The 22,098-nt window shown below is 45.5% G+C and overlaps 1 protein-coding gene across 1 annotated transcript in view; it reads right to left on the minus strand.

The window, feature by feature from the left end:
• The window catches only part of THADA (THADA armadillo repeat containing), a 298,298-nt gene that overhangs the window by 18,099 nt on the left and 258,101 nt on the right, over nt 1-22,098 (minus strand). The window contains exon 37 of the mRNA XM_045549490.1: nt 21,146-21,277. Within this exon, the coding sequence (XP_045405446.1) occupies nt 21,146-21,277 (132 nt within the window). The remainder of the gene's footprint in view (nt 1-21,145; nt 21,278-22,098) is intronic.

A 22,098-nucleotide genomic window follows, 5' to 3' on the forward strand; every position in this document is an offset into this window, starting at 1 on the left:
CTATCCCCACTGGCCCTCATTTCCCAAGAAATTTGACTAGGGACAGTGGCTTTTTAGAATGTTAGTAGATACTTAAAACAAAACAAAACACTCCAAACTTCAAAACCAACAAAAAGGGGCGGGGGGAGATTTGGCTGTTAAATAAGTTTGGGAAATTCTGGGTTAAACACAGATCTTTCTTTTTAAAAACCCAGGGAGGTGAGGATAGGATGACAGAGTATGAGATTTTCCTCCAACTTACTGCTAAAACAGGTACTAGTGCAGAGGGAAGTGCCACATTCTTCCCTGAAAACATCTCAGGTTTAAGGTAGGTGTGGGTTATTTTATATACACATATAAATATCCCACCCTTTGTTCAAGGTGCCTATTTGCTCTGCACAGTGACTATTATGAACACAGAAAACTGTTCATTGTTAAATATGGCATGTTAAGTGGTTTTGCTTTCTGGCAAATCTCCAAACCATAATTATTAAGGGACTAGAGCTGCTGAGGAATTCTTGGGTTACAAGCGGCTTTGATCCTGCCCCTGCCTTCTTTCCCTGACATGAATTTCCACGGGTGTGGCTGATTTTCATTGTTTTTCACTGCTGTGGTACCGCTATGAAGGTGAAGGATTAAACAGAGCTTCAAGGTGACAAGGGGCTTGGGTCCCCCAGCAAGTGCCGAGAGAAGGATCTGGCTAAATCTCTCTGCCTTTTGGAGCCCCAAATGGCTGTAACCAAGGGAATGCACAAGCTCCAACCAAGTATCGGAGTCGGAATGCTGCAGCCTCTAATATTCGGTTTCCCTCACACTCTGGGAAGCTCAGATTCTTAGGCCCCACTCATTAGCAGGTTTCCAGCTGGGGTAAAGCCTCTGTGCCATTATAAATGGCTGACAGAACTTTGCTCAGCAAAAGGCAACAGGCTCCGGCTGGGTGAAGCTTGGTTATTTCATTCCCATTAAAGGTGAGAGATCTGATCCAGAATTCTTTGGGCACCTAGAGCCATTTGGCAAGTGCAGCCCTCCCACTCATGCAGCTGCCTCCTTTACAGGGTCCAGAAGACACCCCAACTCAAGTCACAAACCACTAGGTCAAGCCTTTGAAAGAGCCAACTCCTGTCTACCGAAAGGTGTGATGAAATGGCAAGGGGGACACACCTATTCCTTCAGTCTCTTGAATTCTACCCTGCCTGAAAGAATAGATAGGAAGGAACATCTAGATGTTCAGGAATCCATGAGAGAAGGCGTAAAAAGATTGCTGCAAAAATAGAGTGGTAAGGTTCTCCAATCTGGTAAATGGAAGGATTCTATGACAAATAGCAAGTTTCTGGTTTTCCAGCATTAAAGAAATGCCATTTAGCATTTGGATTGGAGATGGAACCTTGCTTTACTTTTTGACATTTGCTTTTGTTTATATTTTAATACAGATATTCTGTGAGAAATGTGATCACCCCCATTTTACAGAGGATGAAACTGAGTCCAAGAAAGTAGAACCAACTAGTGCAGGATAGAGGTGACTCCTGATTCCCAGATCAGTGTTCTCTCTCTGAGAGGGCAGTGCCCTTCAAAGATCTCCTTTCCCAAATAGGGAAACACCCCCCTGGGTAGAGGTGCCGCTGTTGGTGGGTGAAGAGTGGGATGGAGAAGCAAAGGCAGAGAACGGAGAGAAGACAGTTATCAGAGGCCCTCAAAGCAGCAACTAGAAACCAGAAGGTCTAATGCCGGGGCAGGTCAGAGAATTGTCCAGACCCTACCAGTTTTGGGGAGGGAGCCAGAGTGGAGTTTCCTTCAAGTGTCAGCTCCCATTGGGAGAGGCAGAGAATGAAAGCAGAGGCGACTGGGGCGCCAGTCATTAGCTCCACATCATTCTCCTCCCTAGGAGAGGCTGCTCCTCACTGATAAGGAGTCAGGTGATCAATGACAAAGAAGAGAGAGGTGGCCTTCGCCCTGGTCAGCTGCGCCCAATTCTGAAAGGCTCTGGGGCAGTACAGGAGGCTTCTGAGCCCCCTTCTCCCCTGAATTGGTCAAGGTAGTGGAACCCCCCCCTTTGCAATCCACAGCAATCTAGCTCACCCCCCACCTTCCCTGTTGGTGTCTGTTCTAGGAAGATGTGCATGAGTTCATTCTGGATATGGGAGACCTTTCTTTCTACTCAAGGTGAAGGCCAATGATTCACATGGCTAAAAATGAACTTAAGGCCATCTATCAATAAAAGCTTGAAATGAAACACACACAAAAAGTTAAATTCCCCTGCTATTTAAATTACAGCAAGGAACACAAAACCTTATTTAGTAATTATAACCAACACTCAAATGTGTAAACTTTAATTACATGTTATGGACCAGTGAGAGCAAAACGAGGAAAAAGTAGGAGAGGTGAGGATGGGGGAAAGCCACAGACTCAGAGAGAGAGTTGGGAGGCAGGAAGCGAGGCTCCAGCTCAGAAGCAGGGGAGCCAGTGGGAGGAGGGGAGAAGGCACAGAAGGCAGGAGAAGGGGTTCAGTAGGATATGAAGGGAGGTGACTTGTCGTGCCCTGGACAATACTTAGTAGTGGGCTGTTATTCACAACTCCTACTGATCTTGATCCTTAAACTTTCAAATGTCTCCCTTGGAATGGGAGAGCCACCAACAGCTCACTGGAGAAAGGCTGCTGGATTAAAGATAAGACATTGGCCGGGTGTGGTGGCTCATGCCTGTAATTCCAACACTTTGGGAGGCCGAGGTGGGAGGATCACTTGAGGCCAGGAGTTTGAGACCAACCTGAGCAACACAGCAAGACCCTGTCTCTACAAAAAATATAAAAATTATCCGGGCATGGTGGAGTGTGCCTGTAGTCCCAGCTACTCAGGAGGCTGGGAGGGAGGATCGCTTGAGCCCAGTTGTTCGAGGCTGCAGTTAGCTATGACTGTGCCATTGGATTCTAGCTTGGGTGACAGAGCAAGACCCAGTCTCTAAAAAAGTAAAAAATAAAAGAATACAAATATAGGACACCAAGTCTGAATTTTAGGTAAACCACAAATAACTTTTTAGTATAAGTATTCCTAAATATTACATGGGGCATACTTATACTAAAAAATTATTCATTGTTTATCTGAAACTCAAATTTAACTGGGTGTTCTATATTTTTATTTGCTAAACAACCCTACAGTACTGGAGACCAAATCATTCTTTGGATGGCAGCCTCAATGACCAGGCTAATATTTACACTGAGGGCAAAGGAGAAAATGAAGTTGAAATCACTTTTAGAAATGAGGAGTGAAGCAGCACAGAGATTTTGCTAAGCAGGACAGAAATTAGCAACTGGGGGATATCAACCCTCAAGTTTGCTCCTCCATTACCTGTTTATTTCCGGCTACTCTCGTCCAGTACAGCTGAGACTGTTTTGGCCCCCTCTCCCTCCTAGGGTCATAGATACTAAAGAGAGTAACTCTACACAGGGCTCACGTTGAGACTGTGGGTAACTAGGACTGCGTGCTGGGGCCTGCAAATTTTCTGGAGGTTCCATGATGGAGAGTGAGCTTGCAAGAGCACTAAGGGACCAGCAAACTAAAACAAAACACAGTCCATAAATTCTAGGATGTTAAAGAAAATCATAAACTTGATGTTAATGGCTCTAACTTCGAGAGTGACATGACTGAGCCTGTTGCACCATGCCAAGAGGACAGGGGCAATGATGCTGCCCCTCAACTAAAAGCTCTAGGTTCACCCAGCACTAAAGAGGACCTAAAGTGATGTCAGTAGAGGTCACTGCTACTGCCCTTGCTAGGAGGCCAAAAATGGTTATCTTGGGGCTGAAATAAAAGCACCTGAATTCTGATCCGTGGACACTGGCTGGGGAAACCTAGGAAGGTTACAAATCACACCCACTGGCTACAACTGAGACAGCACATGACTTTTTGTTCCCCGAATTCCTTCCTACTGACCCTGACTGCACACCCAGCCAGTTCACGGATTTATGCTCCTTGCCAGGCCACTACAGGTAGCAGAGACTGTAATTCATAATATAGAGCTTTCTAGACTTAAAAAAATGACATATTTATATATAATAATAACTCTCATTATAGCTTAAAGTGGAACCATTCCAAATATCCTGTTCTGCTGCTTGCTTTCTTCAGATAATAATGCATCACAGACGCCTCTGCATGTCAGTTCATATGGATTTACTCCTTTATTTTTAACTGCTGCATAGTATGCGGAGGTATCAAAACTTACCAGTCCTTTGAGGGACATTTAGGTTGCTCCTTTCTTTCCTGTTATAAACAACGTTGATTGTTCTCTGAAGGATGGCCAATTTAAAAAAAGTTGAAAGAAAAAAACCTTACATATGTATCTTTACATACTTGTGCAAATGTCTCTCTAGGATAGATTCCTAGAAGTGGAATTACTGGCTCAACTGGCATACACATTTAAAACTTCTATAGATGCCATTAAACTCCCTCTAAAAATGTACCAATTTATCATTCCAGCAGGTATGATCCTAACTGTTCCTTCACAGAGATAGCAGCCCCAGGTGAGAGCAATCTTTATTCTGTGCCAGTGAGATAAGGGGAGATGACAGGTATTAGTAGTGAGGATGGGCATTTTCTTCACGTGTGTATCGTTCACGCCTTTCTTGTTCTACAGTGTCTGATTTTTATCTTTTGTCTCTTTTTATATTATCTTCATTTATTGATTTTTAAAGACTTCTTCCTATATTATGGATAATAATTTATTAATAATTGCCTAATATATTGCAAGTATTTCCTCTGAGGAGAACTTCACCTCCTTAAATATTGATTGGTTTTTCATCTCCATGGGCCTCAAAGGAATCTTTAATTTTTGTTTTGTCATTGGCATAACTTTAGACAATTGTGCTTAAATATCTAAGTGGTATTTTGTTGTTTTATTTTTGTTTTAAATTTCTAGTGTGCTTGCAATTTGGTTAGAATGTAGCTTGGAAAGATTCCTATTTTATGGAATTGAAATTTTCTTGGTGACCTACAATATAATCAATTTTTGTAAATTTTATGTAGCTATTTGAAATGGATGTTTATTTTCTGTCTGTAGAGTATAAGGTTTATACATGTCCAACCTTTTAAATATGGTATTCAAATCCTTTATAACATTATTTACATTTGGTCCACTTGATCTTTTTTTTTGTGACAGTCTCGCTTTGTCACCCAGGCTAGAGTGCAGTGGTGTCATCATAGCTCACTGCAACCTCAAACTCCTGGGCTCAAGCAATCCCCCTGCCTCAGCCTTCTGAGTAGCTAGGACTACAAGTGTGTGCCACCATGCCTGGCTAATTTTTCTATTTTTTTTTTTTTTTTTTGTAGAGATGGGATCTTGTTCTTGTTCAGGCTTTTTAATTTTTAATTTTTTATTTTTTGTAGATATGAGGTTTTTATGTTGCCCTGGCTGGTCTCAAACTCCTGACCTCAAGCGAACCTCCTGCCTCAGCCTCCCAAAATGCTGGGATTACAGGTATAAGCAACAACACCCAGCCTGCTTGACCTTTTAAATTCTGAGAAAGGTAGATTAAAGTATTCTAATATGACTGTAATTTTAATAATTTTTTCTCATATTTCTCAGAGTATTTTTTGGTAAACTTTGATGCTATTTGCTGTGTATAGGTTTATGCCTGTTACATCTTCTTTGTGGATCATACTTTCTGTCATTATTCAATGCTTTCTTTCCTGTCCATCTTTATACTTTTTGTCTTAAATTTTAGTTTGCCTAACATTACTGTTGTCACTCCTGCTTTCTTTTTGTTGCCATTTGCCTGAAATAGGTTTGTGCATTTCTTTATTTCTAACCATTCCATGTTATTTTAGGTGTATCTCTTGTATCAAAGTGAAATATAGCCAGGCGCAGTGGCTCATGCCTGTAATCCCAGTGACTCTGGGGGCTGAGGGAGGCTGAAGTGGGAAGATTGCTTGAGGCCAGGAGATTGAGGTTGCAGTGAGCTATCTTTGCACCACTGTACTCCAGCCTGGGCAAAAGAGAGAGACCCTGTCTCAAAAAAATAAAAAACAAAAAACAAAACAAACCCAAAACAAAACCCAAAGTGATATATAGTTGGATGTGTTTCATTCTCCCTTAGTAAGAGAACTCTAGGTAATGCACCCAGCCCAAAAGACCATGTTTCTTTACAACTCTTGCAGCTAAATATGGCCATGTTTAAATTATAGCCAGTGAGAGTTAAACAGAAGTGTTTTAATGAACTTTGGGAGGGCTCCTTAAAAGGGGAAAGGTGCAAGCTCTTTATAGTTCTCTTTTCTTCCTTTTCTTTTCATCTACACTGAGGATGGGATGCCTAATGCTTCTAGTAGCCACCTTAGACCAAGAGGTCTAAGGATGAGGATGGGAGATGGAAGGAGGATGGAAGCCACATGCCAGGATCATTCACTGGGCAGAAAGTCAGAGCAAGCCTGGGGCCCTCATGACTGAGAACTGCCAATCAGCCTGACTCCCCCATGTGGACTTTTACTTGAGAGATACACTTCCTTTGGGTTTAAACCACTGCTTGGCTTTTTTGTTACATGTAGACATCAGGAGTCCCAAAAGATACATCAGATTTTGCCTTTCTTTAAAACAAGCTCAACCTAAGAGTCATTTTTTTTCCCCTTAATGATTTGAAAGTCTTAATTGCTATTTCAGTTATATTAGTAGTTACTTAAAAAATATTCGAACATTTCTTTCCCAAGAGCATCCTTGAGGGTCCTGCTACTCCAAGCGTGATCCCTTGACCAGCTGCATTAGCATCACCTGGGAGGTAAGAAATGCAGAAGCCGGTGCCCTACCTAGACCTATGGAAGTAGAATCTCAGTTTGACAAGATCCTCGGGTGATCTGTGTACACACAAAGTATGAAAACCACTGCTTCTGAGGGCACCAGCGTCCCCTCCCTGCTTCTGTGTAATATGCAATTGTCTCCTCACGTTCCTGCTTAGAACCTGTGAAGGCTTCCACAGAGAGCCAAGTCATCAGCAGGGCACCCTTGGCCTCTGCAAATCTGGTCCTCACCTATCTCTAGTTTTAGTTTTTGTCTTCCCCTACCCCAGCCCCACTCTCCACTCGTCATGCCAGACTAAATGTGTGCTGGCACTTCCTGGCAGGTACTATGCCCTCCTCTAGCACCCTGCCCTGCAGCCACCCCCTTCTTCCTTGCTAACAGAAGTCCAATTGTGTTCTAGGAGGTGGTGGTTCCCGCTCCAGGTGATGTGTCTAGCCCTGTCTCATTTTCTGTCTCATGGTACTTTCTCCCTCAGTCCACCTTTGTAGCTAAGACGGCCACGTAACTGACCTGGCCAAGGATGCGTACAGAGATGCATGCTGGGGACTTGGGGGAACATTTTTTCCTTCCTGGATGAAAAGAACCTTGTGATAAGAAAAATGTATGTTCTTGCCTGAGGAGGCAAGAACCTCCTACCTAGAATGTTGGGGTGATATCTGAGGTGCCACAGCTATCTTGTAACCATGAGGACAAACATGAGGTCAAAAAGCCAACATGCTCAGGATAAGAAGCAGAGGGATGGAAAGAGCCAGGTCCCTGACAGAGTCTGTTTCTCTCCCCCACCATTCCTCCTTTCTCTTCCCTCCACTCCAATTCACCCTCGAACCTCATCTTCCCTTTAGGGGATTTAATATGGAAGTGATATGTCCTAGCCCATTAGTTATATTACACTACAATGTATTCTTTATATCTCCCCACCCACGAAACCCACCACTCTAAAATAAGAACAGTAGATTTTTAGTTCTCTGAGACTCTGAAATTGTTTTCCCCCATGAGTTGAGCCAGCCAGCTCCAATCTAGACAAACCTACCATCACTCTCACCTCCCCTCCCACCCAGGTGACTGGCTCTGGTTCTAGCTGGCTATGTCATGGGGCACCTTGCCTACTGGGGATTGATTTTTTTTTTTTAATTTCTTGGTTTCTGGGGAGTGGATGTTGTGAAATAGAGTGAAAACATACTGAAGTCTGAAATGTGGTGAACTTTTCCCTGCCCCTTAATGTGAATAATGACTTGTTGATAGAAGCAGCTTTTTCAAAGATGAGAAACAACCTAAGATTTATGGAGAAGGCTATTCAAAAAGACCCAGCACTGCTTGTAGCCAAGGTGGAAACAATGTCAGGAGATTCCTAGATCTATTCTGGACTGGGAGAAAGGAAGGGATGGGATGAGCCTGTGGAAAACGAGAAGGCAAGAGGATAGAGGGAAGGGTTCCAACTGGCTGGAGAAGAACATAAGGTCAGTGCTTTGGAAGATTTCTTATGCCCTTCTATGAGTTCCACAGTGCTGTGAACATGACAACCATTCCCAGCAAGTGGTGGGTGAATGAAACAGATGAGCCTGGTTTGCTGAGCTGTTTTTCTCCAAGTGCCATGCTCATATACCTTCTGCATGGATGTAAGAGAAGATGGGGCCAGGAGAACTGTACAATGGAGATGAAAGAACCTTTTATCTGAAACTGGGAATTCTGCTTCCACAGGTTCTGACCCCTCACTGTGTGTTTGGGAAGCCACCAGAAGAATATTCCTGCCAGTTTCTCAGAGTCAAATTTAAAATAATTGGCCAGAAACTTGCTCATGGTTGGACCAGTCTCTTTCTTACAGCAACTGCTGTCCCTCCACATCCCTGCCCAAAAGGCTCGGGCTAGGGGCGGGGCACTGGGGAAGGCTGCTGGAGCGGCCCTGACACTGTGCATCTGGACAACTTCCTGGGCCCTGTGGGTGCAGAGCCAACATTTTTGAGTGTATGTTTTATAACCACAGCTTCAAAGTATAAAAATAGAGTGTGAAAAATAAAAACAGGACTCACAATCAGAGAGCCTCAATCACTCTGCTGGTTAGAGAAATAATAAAATTAGAGTAACCAAACTGAAAACTTTAAGAGTGAAAACTTGCCTTGGCAAGGAGAATCCTAGGGCCAGACTCATGCAGGGCCTTTGCTTTAAGTGCTTAAGGCAGCTCGGCTCCCACTTAAAACGTCTGTTATCACTCCTGTCTCCCCCAAGGAGTTATTTATGCAGGAAGGTTTCCCAGCCGGCCTGCCAAGCAAGGCGTCTTTAACAGGGACCGGCCCAGGCAGGAGGAGCTGAATGAGAAGTTCACAAAGGCTGTGCGTTGAGGTGCTGTTCAATTCTACTTCTTCAAACACGCCTAAGCTGTAACTCAAAACCTGAAAACAACCTGAATCCTTTTCCAAACACAAACCGAATCTTTTATGTCAGGTTCCACATATTTTCCTAACTTCATTCCCCACCCCGACCCACTCCACAGCAGAAACCAATTTTCTTAACAGAGTAGGTTCTTGGAAGTTTTCCTCCTAAATGTTCTCATTTGGAACAAATTAAGGGGGTTGGGGGGGGCTGGTAAGAATCTGATTTTTTTTTTATTTTACTTTCGAAAAAGACTCAACACACTTGAGACTGAAGCGGAACCGTTATGTTCTATGACTGGCTTTGAAAAGTATAGGGGAATTTCATTTTCTAGTATGATGGGACTGGATTTCTTGGGGAGTCCTTGCCAACCTGTCCTAATCTAATGACCCTAAAGGGCTCATTGATGAATTACTGGGCACCCTTGGGCTTGCTGGGGGGCTGTTCCGGGGACTGACCCAAGCAGAGCCACCTACCTGAAACCCCATGTCCACATCAACCCCCAAACCGGGCCGTGCTACAGAAGCAATACGTCAGCCTGACGTGAGCTACTGTAGCATTCACCATGCCCCCTTTGCTGTGATGGCGGCCTCTGCCCTTAATGCTGACAGAAGGAAAGAGTACAAAGGCCTGAAGGGTTTTGTGGAAAAGGAGGGCCCGGCGCTGGGCCTGGTCGAACTGTTAACACTTACATAGCTTGACCGGCACAGGGAGGACACAGCATGTGCAAAGGCACAGAGGTGGGGACAGGCAGGGTATCATATAAAGAGCAGAACCTTGGACTCTCCCTTCCATTTCCCCACTCTTGGGTCCCTTCTAAGTGTGATCCCTCCATCCCTACATTTCTCCATTTCTTGGTCTCTACTATGTTTCCCCTCCCCCACCCCCATTTAAAAAATCATCTTTCTAGTAAATTCTAGCTACAATTACAAGGCTTGTGGGCTTATTTCCTAATGAAGTTTTTGCATTTTGGGTGAGGTGTGTGGTCATGAGAACTGGCCAGAGGACATCTCCCAAAATCTCATCCTCTTGTAACGCTCAGATATCCATTCACATCCAGTGTGTCACATCTTTACAAAGAGACACACTGGAAGGCATACAGATTCACAACACGCCACTTACTCTAAATGTTCACGCCCTCTCCCATGTGCATAGATACAAACCCTCCCTGTGATGCCCTGCCACTGCCAGGGCCACCTTCTATTCTGCTCCTGCCATGGGGATTCTTGTAGTCAAAAACAACGGAAGCCCAAGCTATTGCAATCCAGCAAAGGATCTTCTGAGAGATTTGAGAACAGAATTTGGAGGAGTCTGTGGGTAACATGAGGGCTTTACAAGTCTCTGACACCATCCTTTACACCTGCTTGGATAAGAGCAGGATGGTGAGGAATGAGGGCTACCACAGTGCCCTGTACAGAGCCCTTTTCGGGCCCCACCCTGCCTTGCAGAACTTCTTGGGCAGTAATGCTGTGACAGTCTGGGTCTGACAATCATTTGGTTGATGAGATGGGGGAGGAAGTCCACAGGTAAATGAACTCGGGTGGGAAAGGGCAGGTGTCAGCGCCGAGTGGAGTTCTCAGGAAGGGTGCTCCCTGAGGAGTTGGGCCTGAACCTGGGGCCGGGGTTGGGGGGTGGTGCTGCCAGTCGGCAGGCTCCTCGGTCACCCTAACCAAGCCACGGTGAATGAGAATGGGGGCACCCATCTAGTCATCCCTGACAGAGCAGTCACCCTAACTCCTGAAACTGGCTTAGGTTCAAAAAGGGAGACTGCTCGCCACAGTGAAAAGAGAAATCCTGCATCCTGGTGTGGCCTTGCTGAGCAGGGTGAAGGTTCCTGAGGGAAAGGAAAGCACAGAAGAGGGGAGTTGAGGCCACAAGCTGGAGAAGATCACCAGGCACTGGGCTTGCCTTGACTAATAGAAGAGATGAAACCCTGCCAGCCGCGTCAGCACCAGATGGCTAAGCCCCAGACTGTGGGCTTATCGTCACCCATGGGGGTCAGTCACCTTGGGCCCAGGGAGCTTGGCTTTCAGGAACAGCAACAGTGGAGGCAAAATGATGCCAAAATGACCCTCGTTTCCTCGAAAGGAGCCTGTTGTTGTCTCTCTGGGGCTTAGTCACTGGGAGGCCATGGAAACAATCCCATCACCCTAGCAACCAGGCCCAGCCAGGGTACTCACTGGCACTCGCAACCTGCTAGCAGATTTAAGACAGGAGCATTAGTTTGCATTTGCTTTTGCACATCATGGGAACTAGCTGCCAGTGACGCACTCGCTGAGACACAGGTGAACGTCAGGGGGCTCAGGCTCCCTGGGAACAGCAACTGATGACAAACGCAATTTGGTACATGGCAACTAGAGCTCCACTGCGACGGCCCACTGGAGTTGGCAGTAATGGGGTGGAGGTGGAGATGATGGCCTGCCTTGATCAAGCACCTCTGTTCTGAAGGAATAAATGAGAATGTAGATAATTGGTTTCTGCGTAACCCCCTTCCTGAAACCACCATTTCCCCTTACCATTTCACTTGGGAGTCGGGATTGCAATTCCTAACCTCCTGTGTTTCCTCCCCTGAACACTGCAGACAATACAGAGGAACACCCAGACAGCCACGGGAGAGAGGCCCAGGAGAGACCAAGGCAGTCAAGTCTCAGGGCTGACTCAGGCTGTGGTTTTATTGCTGGGAGATGCCTAGTTTCATAGAACACTTTGTTCTTCCCACCCCTGTGTTGCTGGAGTTCCTCCAAGCCTGCTTTGCAAGGCAGTGTTCCATCTTCTCTGCCCTCACCCTACAGCACCATATCTCACCCCTGCCAAGTTCTCTCTAGCCTAAGAGTCTGGATTATTCTCAGCAGGCATCCCTACATTTCTGTCACTTCCTCTGTGTAAATCAAGGCTTGCGGGGCAGAGGAGTGCTGTCCTGGTCTCAGGGGTCTGTGTTTTAGACCTCACTTTTCTACTAATTATATGACACTCCGGAAATCATTTGCCTTTCCTGGCCATTGGTTTCCGCATCTGTGAATCAGAGGCTCTGACACCCTCGAGTAGTGAGATTTCCTCCCCTAGGAAGGGACTGAAGGACAGGGACGCCAGCAGCTGTGATACAGGACCATTGCTATGTCTTGCTGCAACTGCCCTCCCTGCCACAACTTTCATCCCTTCCCTCAGGACAAACCCTGTTTATCTCAGCTCTGGGTCCACAACTCATTTCTCAGGATTGACTCGAGTGTCTTCTTTCAAACATAATATTGTAAGTTTAGAAGACCTTCAATGTACCCCTTTCTCTTAACTTCTAGGTTCCAAACTAAAGGCCAGGTTTGGACTTCATTTCCTGCCTTAGAAGAGGTGCTGAAAGTGTATGGCCTTTGTCACCACAGGAACTTGAGCTGCAACTCTGGCTCTGACACTTATCTTCCATGGGACTTTGGGCCCGCTACTTGGAAGGCTAAGGTGGAAGGATTGCTTGAGGCCAGGAGTTTGAGGCTATAGCGTGCCTGTGAATAGCCACTGCACACCAGCCTGGGCAACACAGCAAGACCCCATCTCTAAAAAAAAATAAATATATATATTTAAAAAATGGAGAAAGTAGCAAAGGATCTCATACAGTGTTGTGAGGATTAAATGAGGTAAAATGAAGCAGGAGCATCCAGAGGGTGGTGATGAGGTTCTCCTGTCCCTTCCCTGCTCCCTGGCCTGCTCAGAGTGGTGAAGAGACTGCCAGAGAGAGGCCCCAGGAAGGTGCCACCTCCCCTAGCCCTTCCAGGTTGATTCATTCTGCACTGGCCCTGGTTCCCCACCTGGCTGTAATGATCAACTGACCAGTCTTCCCCTGCTCTGCACTGCCCAGAGCCAGCCCTGTACTAGGTGTGTGGGCCCCTATGGATGAAAAACTTTTGCTCCATCCTTCATGAGACAGGATGGAATGACGAGGGAGAGATGGAGTTAGTCCAGGATCTGCCACAGTGCCCAGTCTAAGTAAGTGCTCAAGCAGTTCCTTGTTGAATTAATTTCTCTGGGAAGAGGTGGGGACTAAGGTAGCTGATTTAATCTGCCTTTACAAGGATATGCCATAACCTCAGGGCAATTTCACAATAACACAAAATCCAAACAGATTCATCCCCACCCCTGCACCAGGTAGATTCTAAAAACACTAAACTCTTTATTGTGTTTAACTACTTTGATTTATGGATTCCTCCATTTATTCATTCAGTTGATCATCAGTCATTTTTATTGAGCATCCATTTTGTGCCAGGTTCTGGAAATACAGCAGTGAACAAAATAGACAAAAATTCTACTCTCAGCCAGGTAAGGTGGCTCATACCTGTAATCCCAGCATGCTGGGAGGCTGAGGCAGGAGGATCATTTTGAGGCCAGGACTTCTAGAACAACTTGGGCAACATAGTGAGACCATGTCTAAAATTAAAAAAAAAAAAAAAATTCTACTCTCTAGGGAAGTTTATTCTGGTGTAGGGAGACAAATAACAAATAAGAAATAAAAACTATGTAGAGAATTAAACCAATAGGGTGAAGTGAGAACAAGTGACTGGGTGGTTATTGCAGTCTGGGTGGTCAAGGCAGGCCTCTACGGACATGACACTAAAGGTGAGACTGGCATGATATAAAGGAGTCAGCCCATGTGGGACAAGGAAAGAACAGTCCAAGCAGAGGGAACAGCCAGTACAAAGGCCCTGAGGCTGGAATGAGCTTGGTGAGTTGGAGAACCTCAGAGAAGGCCGGAGTGGTTGGAATAGGGAAAGGGGGCTGTGGTGTGTAGCAGAGGCTAGACTGGGTAGGGCTTTGTATGTTATTTTGGGAGTGTGGGTTTTATTCAGTGTATAATGGGAGGCCAATCGAGAGTTCTGAGTGGAGAGCAACATCATCTGATTTACCCCTAAAGAAGCACCCTTGGATTGCAGGCAGACAAGAGTAGAGGCAGGAAGACCTAATTGGAGGTTTCTGCAGAAGTCCAGGGCAGAGATGATGGTGGATTGGACTAGCACATGAAACAAGCCTAGTGGACAGGCACTTTGTAAGTATTTGTTGAATGAATGAATGAATGAATACCACTTCTTGCTTCATACTTAAATAGTAAGAGAAAAATCTGTAGACCATCTTAAGTGGGAGAAGGAATCAGAAAACAGTATAGAATTTTAAAATCAGTACAAAGAAATATTGGAGGCAAATAAGTTTAACTTGCCTGAAGAGGAATTTAAGTCATACTTGGAGGCAGGTAGGAGGGTACATTCTAGTGGAGTGGTTCTTAACTTTTTTTGGTTATTCTTCTTACAAAAAAGTACTTGGTACATATATAAAACTGGGTGTGGGGCCAGGCTTTGGCACCACAGAACAGAAAGGCTGTTTTGTAGACAGTGTTTCTGAGGGGAGTAGGAAGGAACCTATTGGAAGGCAGAGGGAGGAGGGAAGCGGCACTCGGAGAGCCCTTCTCGGGCCTGACCCTATGAACTGGCAGGAGCTGAAAAGGCACAGGGTCTGAGGCTGGTGGGCAGCCTTAGATGTTCCGGGGGTGGAACCACCTGTGACTCAGCGCTAAGTCCCACAGGCCTGGGGCTTTGCTCACTGAGCTGTCTCAGCGTGGGGCCACTGTAGAATGTCACAGTGACCTAGGACTTCCTATCTCTCCTCCTAGGTCTCCCTCCCTGCTCGCTCAAAGGTTGGAGCCTGTGAAAAGTGTTCGTGCTTTCACACTGGCCCACAGGCTCTGTGTGGGTGACGATGGCGCACGTGTGTGTACATGTGGGGGGGTATGGGTAGGAATGTGGGTGGGAGTAGGTGGGAGGAATGCATTTTGGGGGACATTGAGCAGATGTTGGTGTTTTCCTTCTCCTCCTTGCCCTAGGCCACAGGACTGCTTCCACTCAGCCTCTCAATGCCGCTTGCCCACTGCTCCATTCACTACTGAGTCTCATTTTTTCTACGTCTTGCTCTTCTACCTTCCAGCTAAGCTCCATCATTATTCTAGTTTCTATGGGTCATCATGGTAAGCGCGGAAGGTTCCTTCAGTGTCTACTGGGTGACCCAGGGCTATGGCCCCTATAGCCTCAGGCTGGCTCCCTGGCCCTTGCAGTGTGAGAGTCAGACTTGAGAGGTTAAGAGTGAGGAAGGGCCAAATGCTACAGGGTTGCCACCTGTTAGCCTACAAGACCCAGACAGTGAGTGTGTCAGGAAGACTGCCACTCCAGCTTGTATGAATCAATGAAAACACTGCCCCTGGAGCTGGCTCTAGCAGGGAAGGTCCATGTGCTTGTTTCCGAGCTCTTTCTTGATTTAAAGGGCATTCTCACGCTCCCTGGGGAACTTGGGACTGACTGATTGTGGCGAAAGATCAATCCATCAACACACACTGAGCACCCACTGTGTACCTGACAGAATACAGACTCTAATCTCTAAATCCAAGAGGGCTAGGTGGGAAGATAAAAAGAAAGCACATGAAAAAGATAATGGCAAAAAAGTAGAAAAGCAAAGACTATTGGGATGAGACAATAACCAAATGCTACAGTGGTTCAGAGAAAGGAGGGATCTTGGAGGTCTGAGTCGTTATAGAGGTGGGATTTAATGCATAACCAGTAAACATTCATATTTGGCAGGATAAGTAGAAGTTTTACAAGACTTTTTGTGGCAAGGGGCCTGGTACAAGGGAGGGGCCAGAACTACCTGCAGCCACTACTTTAAGGAAAAGAGCCATAGATTGGTCAATGGGTCTGCCTGCCTGCCCCCCTCCCCCAAATCTTTTACATTTCTTTCATAAGGAAGTTTCTACCAAGAAGTCATCCTTCTTGAACCTAAACACTGACAACGGGTATGAGATCTAGCATCCCCTAAGATTCCTTGTTAAGTGGTTTCTCTTTCTTATGCTGCATGAACTAAAGCAGACTGCTGGTCATCACGAACTGTTTTCTGAATCTCACCGATGGACACGGGATGGGAGGAGCCATCCGAATCAGGTGGCAAACACTGGCTGAAGCTGAAAGAGGAGAGGGAGATCCAGTGCCGGGGAGGGAAGGGAGCCTGCGGGAGGTTCAGGAAGCCAACCCCCTTGCCTGCCCTATCCCCGATGGCCCCTCCAGCTCCCAGAGCCCCCACTGTCTCTGCTAAGTGGAATACATGGGGTTCTATCTGGTGACCTCCCGATCTAACCATCCTTACATGTCCCAAAGTGTTTAAGTCTGACTCTTTACAGCACTTCAAGCTAAACCACACCAGACACGTGTATCAGAGTCAAAGGGCTCTACAAAGTGGAAAGCTCAAATATCCCTGCTTGTAGGAAAGCTATGGAGGAACCCCAGTCACGGGACTCTGACCATCTTCTAGCCTACTAGCTGTTTTTCTACCCACTCAGGGTGTCTTTTTTTTATTCTTTCTTCGTTTAAAAGCAGCTTCATAAGTGTATCATCATAGGTTCCACCCCTGCTGCTCTCACCTAGAACTCTGTCTGCCTAACTTGAGAATCACCCAACTTTAGTGATTTAAATTTAAATATTGTCTAGGTTGTTTCTCCCTCACACGGAGGCCCTTGTTCAAATGAAATCTGACATTAAATCCTGATGTATGTGAAACAGACACAAATGAGCTGCTCAGTGGAAGAGGGCAGGGAGCTGCAGAGATGGCCCCAAACATCTGCTCTTGAACTACAGCTCTTTCCCGAGCCTTTCAAGGGTACAAGTCAAGTCAGAGCAGGGAAAAGAGAAAGGTGGGGCCTCACTTGGAGGCCGGCCCATATACTTTCTCATCCCAGCTGTAAATTTCAATCCCCTACTCTTGAGTCCCAGAAACATCATTTCTCCTGTTCCCCTCTGCAGGCTCTGTAGCTGGCATAGGGCGGGAAGCTGGGGCAGAGAGGGTCCTGCTGCTGGAGCTCACACTTGCAGGGCTGAGGGCGCTTCAGGTGCTGCACGGAGGGAGTTGCTCACAGGCTGCGAGTTTTGTGCTTCCAGGTGACCCCTGTGGGGTGAAGCCCATGCAGGAGGACACCAGGAGACCCCAGCAGGCAAAAAAGGTGAATAACAAATCCATCCCCAGGAGGGCCATCTAAGCACCGAGTTACTTTCTCCAGGCCTTCTAGGATCATGAAGTAATTCATACCACAAACCTACACCTAAAGCCAACTGTGTGCAAAACAATATGGCTGGGGTGATGCAGTCTGAACAACCAGATTTAATGCTTGCCTCATCCTTTACAGGTTCTAGACGGCGCTGACGGGACCAGTAACTGCCCTGTTCAGGAGCACTGGAGCTCCCAGGATAGCTGCTATGTTCTGGAGAGAGCAGGTCCGGGCCCGGACAGAGCTTTCTGTTCCCACAGAAGATGAAGGTCTCCTTTTGCCCTCTTAATTTCCACCACCGATCTCTCCGAGGCCTAAGGAATACTTTGTCCTAGATCACAATGACCTGTGGCCTCTGAGTGCCTCCCCAGTTCTCGGCAATTTCACTTCCTGGAACGCCACAGCCCAGGTTCTATGTCAGTGCCAGAGGCATGTCTAGGTGTTTCCCCTGGATACCTCCTAGGCTGGAAACCTTGAAGGCATCTCTAACTTTCCCTTGTCTCTCACCTCCCAAGAAGCAGCTCCCTGCTGATTCTACCCCCCACACTCACAAGTCGATTCTCTCCTCTTCATCCCACCAGCACTGATGGCAGCTCATGAGGGCGAGCCCCAGGCTGGTCTCCCTGCCTCTCGGTCCCTCTTACTCAGCCCCAACCCTGGTCCGTCTCACACTCTGCTGCCAGAGAGACTCCTCAAACATGTTTCTGGTAACATAGCTCTCCTGTTTTAAGCCCTCTCTAGACTCCCGTCACCGACAGAAAAAAGTTGGTGGCTTGGCATTCATCATGTGGGCCCCCCTGCCTTTCTAGGTTTAGCTCCTGCTCCTCTCCCTTGCCTGGCCCCAGACTGTGTTCTGACCACACAGTCCACTCGCTGCTGTGCAATCAGCTCCCAATTTCCTCCTAACTCCAGGTCTTGGCTCCAGTTTTTCCTTCCACGTTGAATATTCTGCTCTCATTTGTGCTACATCTCTCTCTTCCTTTGGGCCAGTGCCACTCTCAAGACCCTTCCTGGGCCCCACAGTCAGAATGCACCTTGTATTTTCCAAGCCTGAGAGCAAAGCTCTCTGTCTGCAGCCCTCACTGACAGCATAAGATCACAGAAGCATGGAGTTCTTGTGTTGTTTCTTTCTTTAGAGGAAAATAGCACACTGATTTTAATTTTTTATTGTAATTTTAACTTCTCAAAGAAGATATTAAATATTAACATAATTTAATAATATTATTTTACTGTGGCATTTATTAAACCACTGATTTAGGGACAAATAAACAATATGTATTTTTTAAGGTATTCAAGGTTCAACAGCAAATTAATTAATAATTAACTTAGAAGACCAAAGAGAAAAATATCAGCAGTGTAGTCTATAACATCCTTCTAAGCGGAAGGAATGTGAAAAGTTACCATCAGCTGCTTCATATCCTTGAGGGATGTTAAAACAAGACAGTATTGTTCTGATGAATCAACTGCCTGACTTCTGACTGAAGCAAAAACTCAGGGGGTGATTCTCAGTCCATAGCTACCTTTAAGGCTAAAGCAAAAAGATATGCATTTTATGCATTAGAAAATCAAGCTGTATCACAGGGGTTCTAAATATCAATAGTCAGGCAGAACAGAGGGTACACGAGGAAGTACTGCTTAGTCTGAGTGCTACCACACGTTGCTGAGATCTTTGAATTTGAGGAATCTGCCTTGAATTTGATTTTTTTGGACACAAAAATTAACTCAAAATGAGTTTTAAAAAAGGGGAGAAGCAAGATGCTTTAATATGATTTAGGGGAAAGAAGTCACTCTGGAGCTGAGTTATTTATTAATAAACCGCTCAGATGGTCTATCAATATTTACTATATTGGTCTTTTCTAGTTGTGAACTGGATTTTTAAAAAACATTTTATCTTGATATAATTTCAAACATACAGCAAAGATACAAGGATAGCAACTTTATATTTATGTTTAACATTTACATGTACATATAGTTTTTTTTCCCCCCAAACCATTTGAGAGTGAGTTGCAGGTGTCAAGTCTCCTTACTCCTTAATATTTCAGTGTGAATTTCCTAAGAATAAAAATATTCTCTTACAAAACCACAGGATAGTTATCAAATTCAGGAAATCTAATATTGATTTTAATCTACAGACAATATTCTGATGTTATGAGTTGTTCTAATAATTTCCTATAGGGCTTTTCTCCCCTCTTGTACAGGATCTGGTCCAACTAAACTACATCTAGTTGTTATAGAATTCTTGTATTTTTCACGCCTGACATCCCTGTTATTAGATCAAGATGAAGAATAAAAAAATAGATGAGATGACTTTTTATGTATTTTATCCCTTCAGAGGCCTCATACAGGGGGTTTTACATGCAGAAGGCACTCAGTATGTAAGTACTGATTTCTATTTCGTAAGAAAAAGCTCAACTAGAAGGAGGGAGAACATGGTAATATGGTTTTACTATAAATGAACTTGGAAAATTTTTGAAAGAAATAGAAGTAGTAGGCAAAGACTATAGATTAAAGATTAAGAAGGAAGAATTCCACCTATGATTTCACCATGAAATTATCTTTCCCATCTTTAGTGGGGAAGGTCCTAGAGAAACCTACTGAGTATTATTTTCTACCACATATTTACTCAACACTTGCTGGGCGCTGTGTCCTTCAAAGAACAGCTGCAATTGAGAAAAGGAATGAATCACTAATGGCAGAATTTTTGGTAGCGGAGGAGTCTGGCAGGTTGGGGGCTGGAGCAGGGTGGGGTGGGGGAAGCCAGCGTATACATCCCTTGCAGCACCATTCGAATGCTTTCCCACCGAGAGGCAGAACTGATCGGGCTAAGCAGACCCTGGCATACTATCACTGAGAGATTATTCAAAAGCTAGCTTCTTTCACATAGGCAGAGAAACATACACAGATTTTTATGACTGAGGACTCAAGTAATGGAAAGTTCACACATTCAAGGAAGCTTCCAGGGAACACGGTCCCAAGCATGGTCTCTATAAGCTGCCCTAGCCACAGGGATGAGGGGCCCTGAACCAGCTGCAAACACTGTATGGCTACTTCCTCTCTCATTCTGCTGTCCATGAAGGTGAACTTTGCTTGGCTCGTGACCCCCTTGCCTCAAAATGGTGTTCTTGCTTCTCGTTGGGATGGCTGACCCAGAGACCTTTCCTGATACCCAGCCCCAAGCACAGGGAATCCAAGTCCACTAACGCAGTCACTCTCACAGATAGCCATTTGTCCAGAGGTGTGACCTTGTTTCTACTCCACCTGCCTATCTTTTCCATCCAGCACCTCACTTTCTACCCGCAGCCAGAGCTCCTTTCTGCTGTCATGGCATTTGCCATGACACACAGATAGTCCCAGGGCTGAGGGCTGTAAGAGCCCATACTGTGGATATGAGCTCAGAACTACTCATCTTGGCTGCTCTTCCTTCTACTCCCCTTCTGCTTTCTGGGTTAATATTGCCACCAAATGAGGAGCCAAGGCACAAAGAGGAGAAACTTAACTTACACTTAATCATGTGTCACTTTTTGTCACATATAAAAACTCACATAGGAATAAAAATCATGGATCCATAATTCCTAAGTTACGTACCCACACAGATAATTGAGACTTGGCCTTATTTAAAATGGATCACAATGTAACTAGCAAAAGACCAAACACTGGTTATTAAATTTCTACCTTCAAAAATAATTTTTCTCTAGGATGTCCTAGAGCAGGAGTCAGCAAACTTTGGCTAGTAGATCAAGTCTGGGAAGCAGCCTGTTTTTGTAAATAAAGTTTTATTGGAACAAAGTTATGCTCATTTGTTTACCTATTGTTTATGGCTGCTTTCCTACTAAAATGGCAGAGTTGAGATAGAGACCAAATGGACAAGAAAGCCTAAAATATTCACTATCTGGCTCTTCACAGAAAAGTGTGCCACCCTCCTGTCCTAGAGAAACAAAGCAATGCAAAAGGATAAGAACGAGATACCTGTTGCTTGGCAGGTGTTTTCTTGCGACATGGCTGCCGTCACAGTTTCCGTGGCTGCATCTCTGACGGCTTGCTCTTCACTCTGCAAGAGGGTAAGGACACATCTCCAGAGAGCAAGTGTATCCTGCAACTCTAAGAACACCAAAAGGAATTCGAATTAACTAGAATGCAACTGACAGGCAGGTGCAAATACTACTTCAAATCCCTGGTGGAAGGGAGCAGCACTGTATGAGCAACAGCAAAGTAGGAAGACCTAAGAGTCAGAAAAAACGCTGGAAAACAGAAGGCCCTAAGGGGGAATATTTGGAAATGCCTTTTCTGGGGGTGGGGAAGTAGGCTTTCTGGAGGCAACCAAGGCCCCTGGAAGGTGCTGCCCAGCTGACAAATGCCCTGGGCCCTGCTGTGTCCAGTAAGTCATGATTCTCAAGAATGAAACTTTATGCATTAAGATTGCGTTGGGGAAACTCTCCTAGTGTTGATTTGAGTGTTTGAGCCTATAAGTTCTGAAAGCAAAGTATCAATCAAGATTATGCTTTGGGAGGAATAATCAAAAAAGGGGAAAGACCCATGATTAAGGCACTAGCCCATGTCCCATGTATGTGGCTCTGCTCTCTGACTGCATTACCCCTGGGCACTGACTCTGTCTAGTCAGCCTGCGCTATGTGCTGCCACGGATGATGAACAGGAAAGGACAGTATCTGCCTCTGAGCAATAGAAAGGAATGTCAGGTCAAGAACACAAGGCAATGAGTTGTCAAGAATGAAACTGTGTGGCTGTGACTCACCACAGGGAAAGCTCCCAGTGGACTGCTGTAATTGAGACAGACTTCGTGAAGAGGTGAGAGGTGAGCAGGGCTTCACAGACAGGATACCTGATGTACAGGTGAGGCTCGTGGAGGGCTGTTAATAGAGGGCCATGGAAGACCACCACACAGCATCCCTACCCTTTCAACC

Source organism: Lemur catta, chromosome 4 (assembly GCF_020740605.2).
Source record: "Lemur catta isolate mLemCat1 chromosome 4, mLemCat1.pri, whole genome shotgun sequence".
NCBI lineage: Eukaryota > Metazoa > Chordata > Mammalia > Primates > Lemuridae > Lemur > Lemur catta.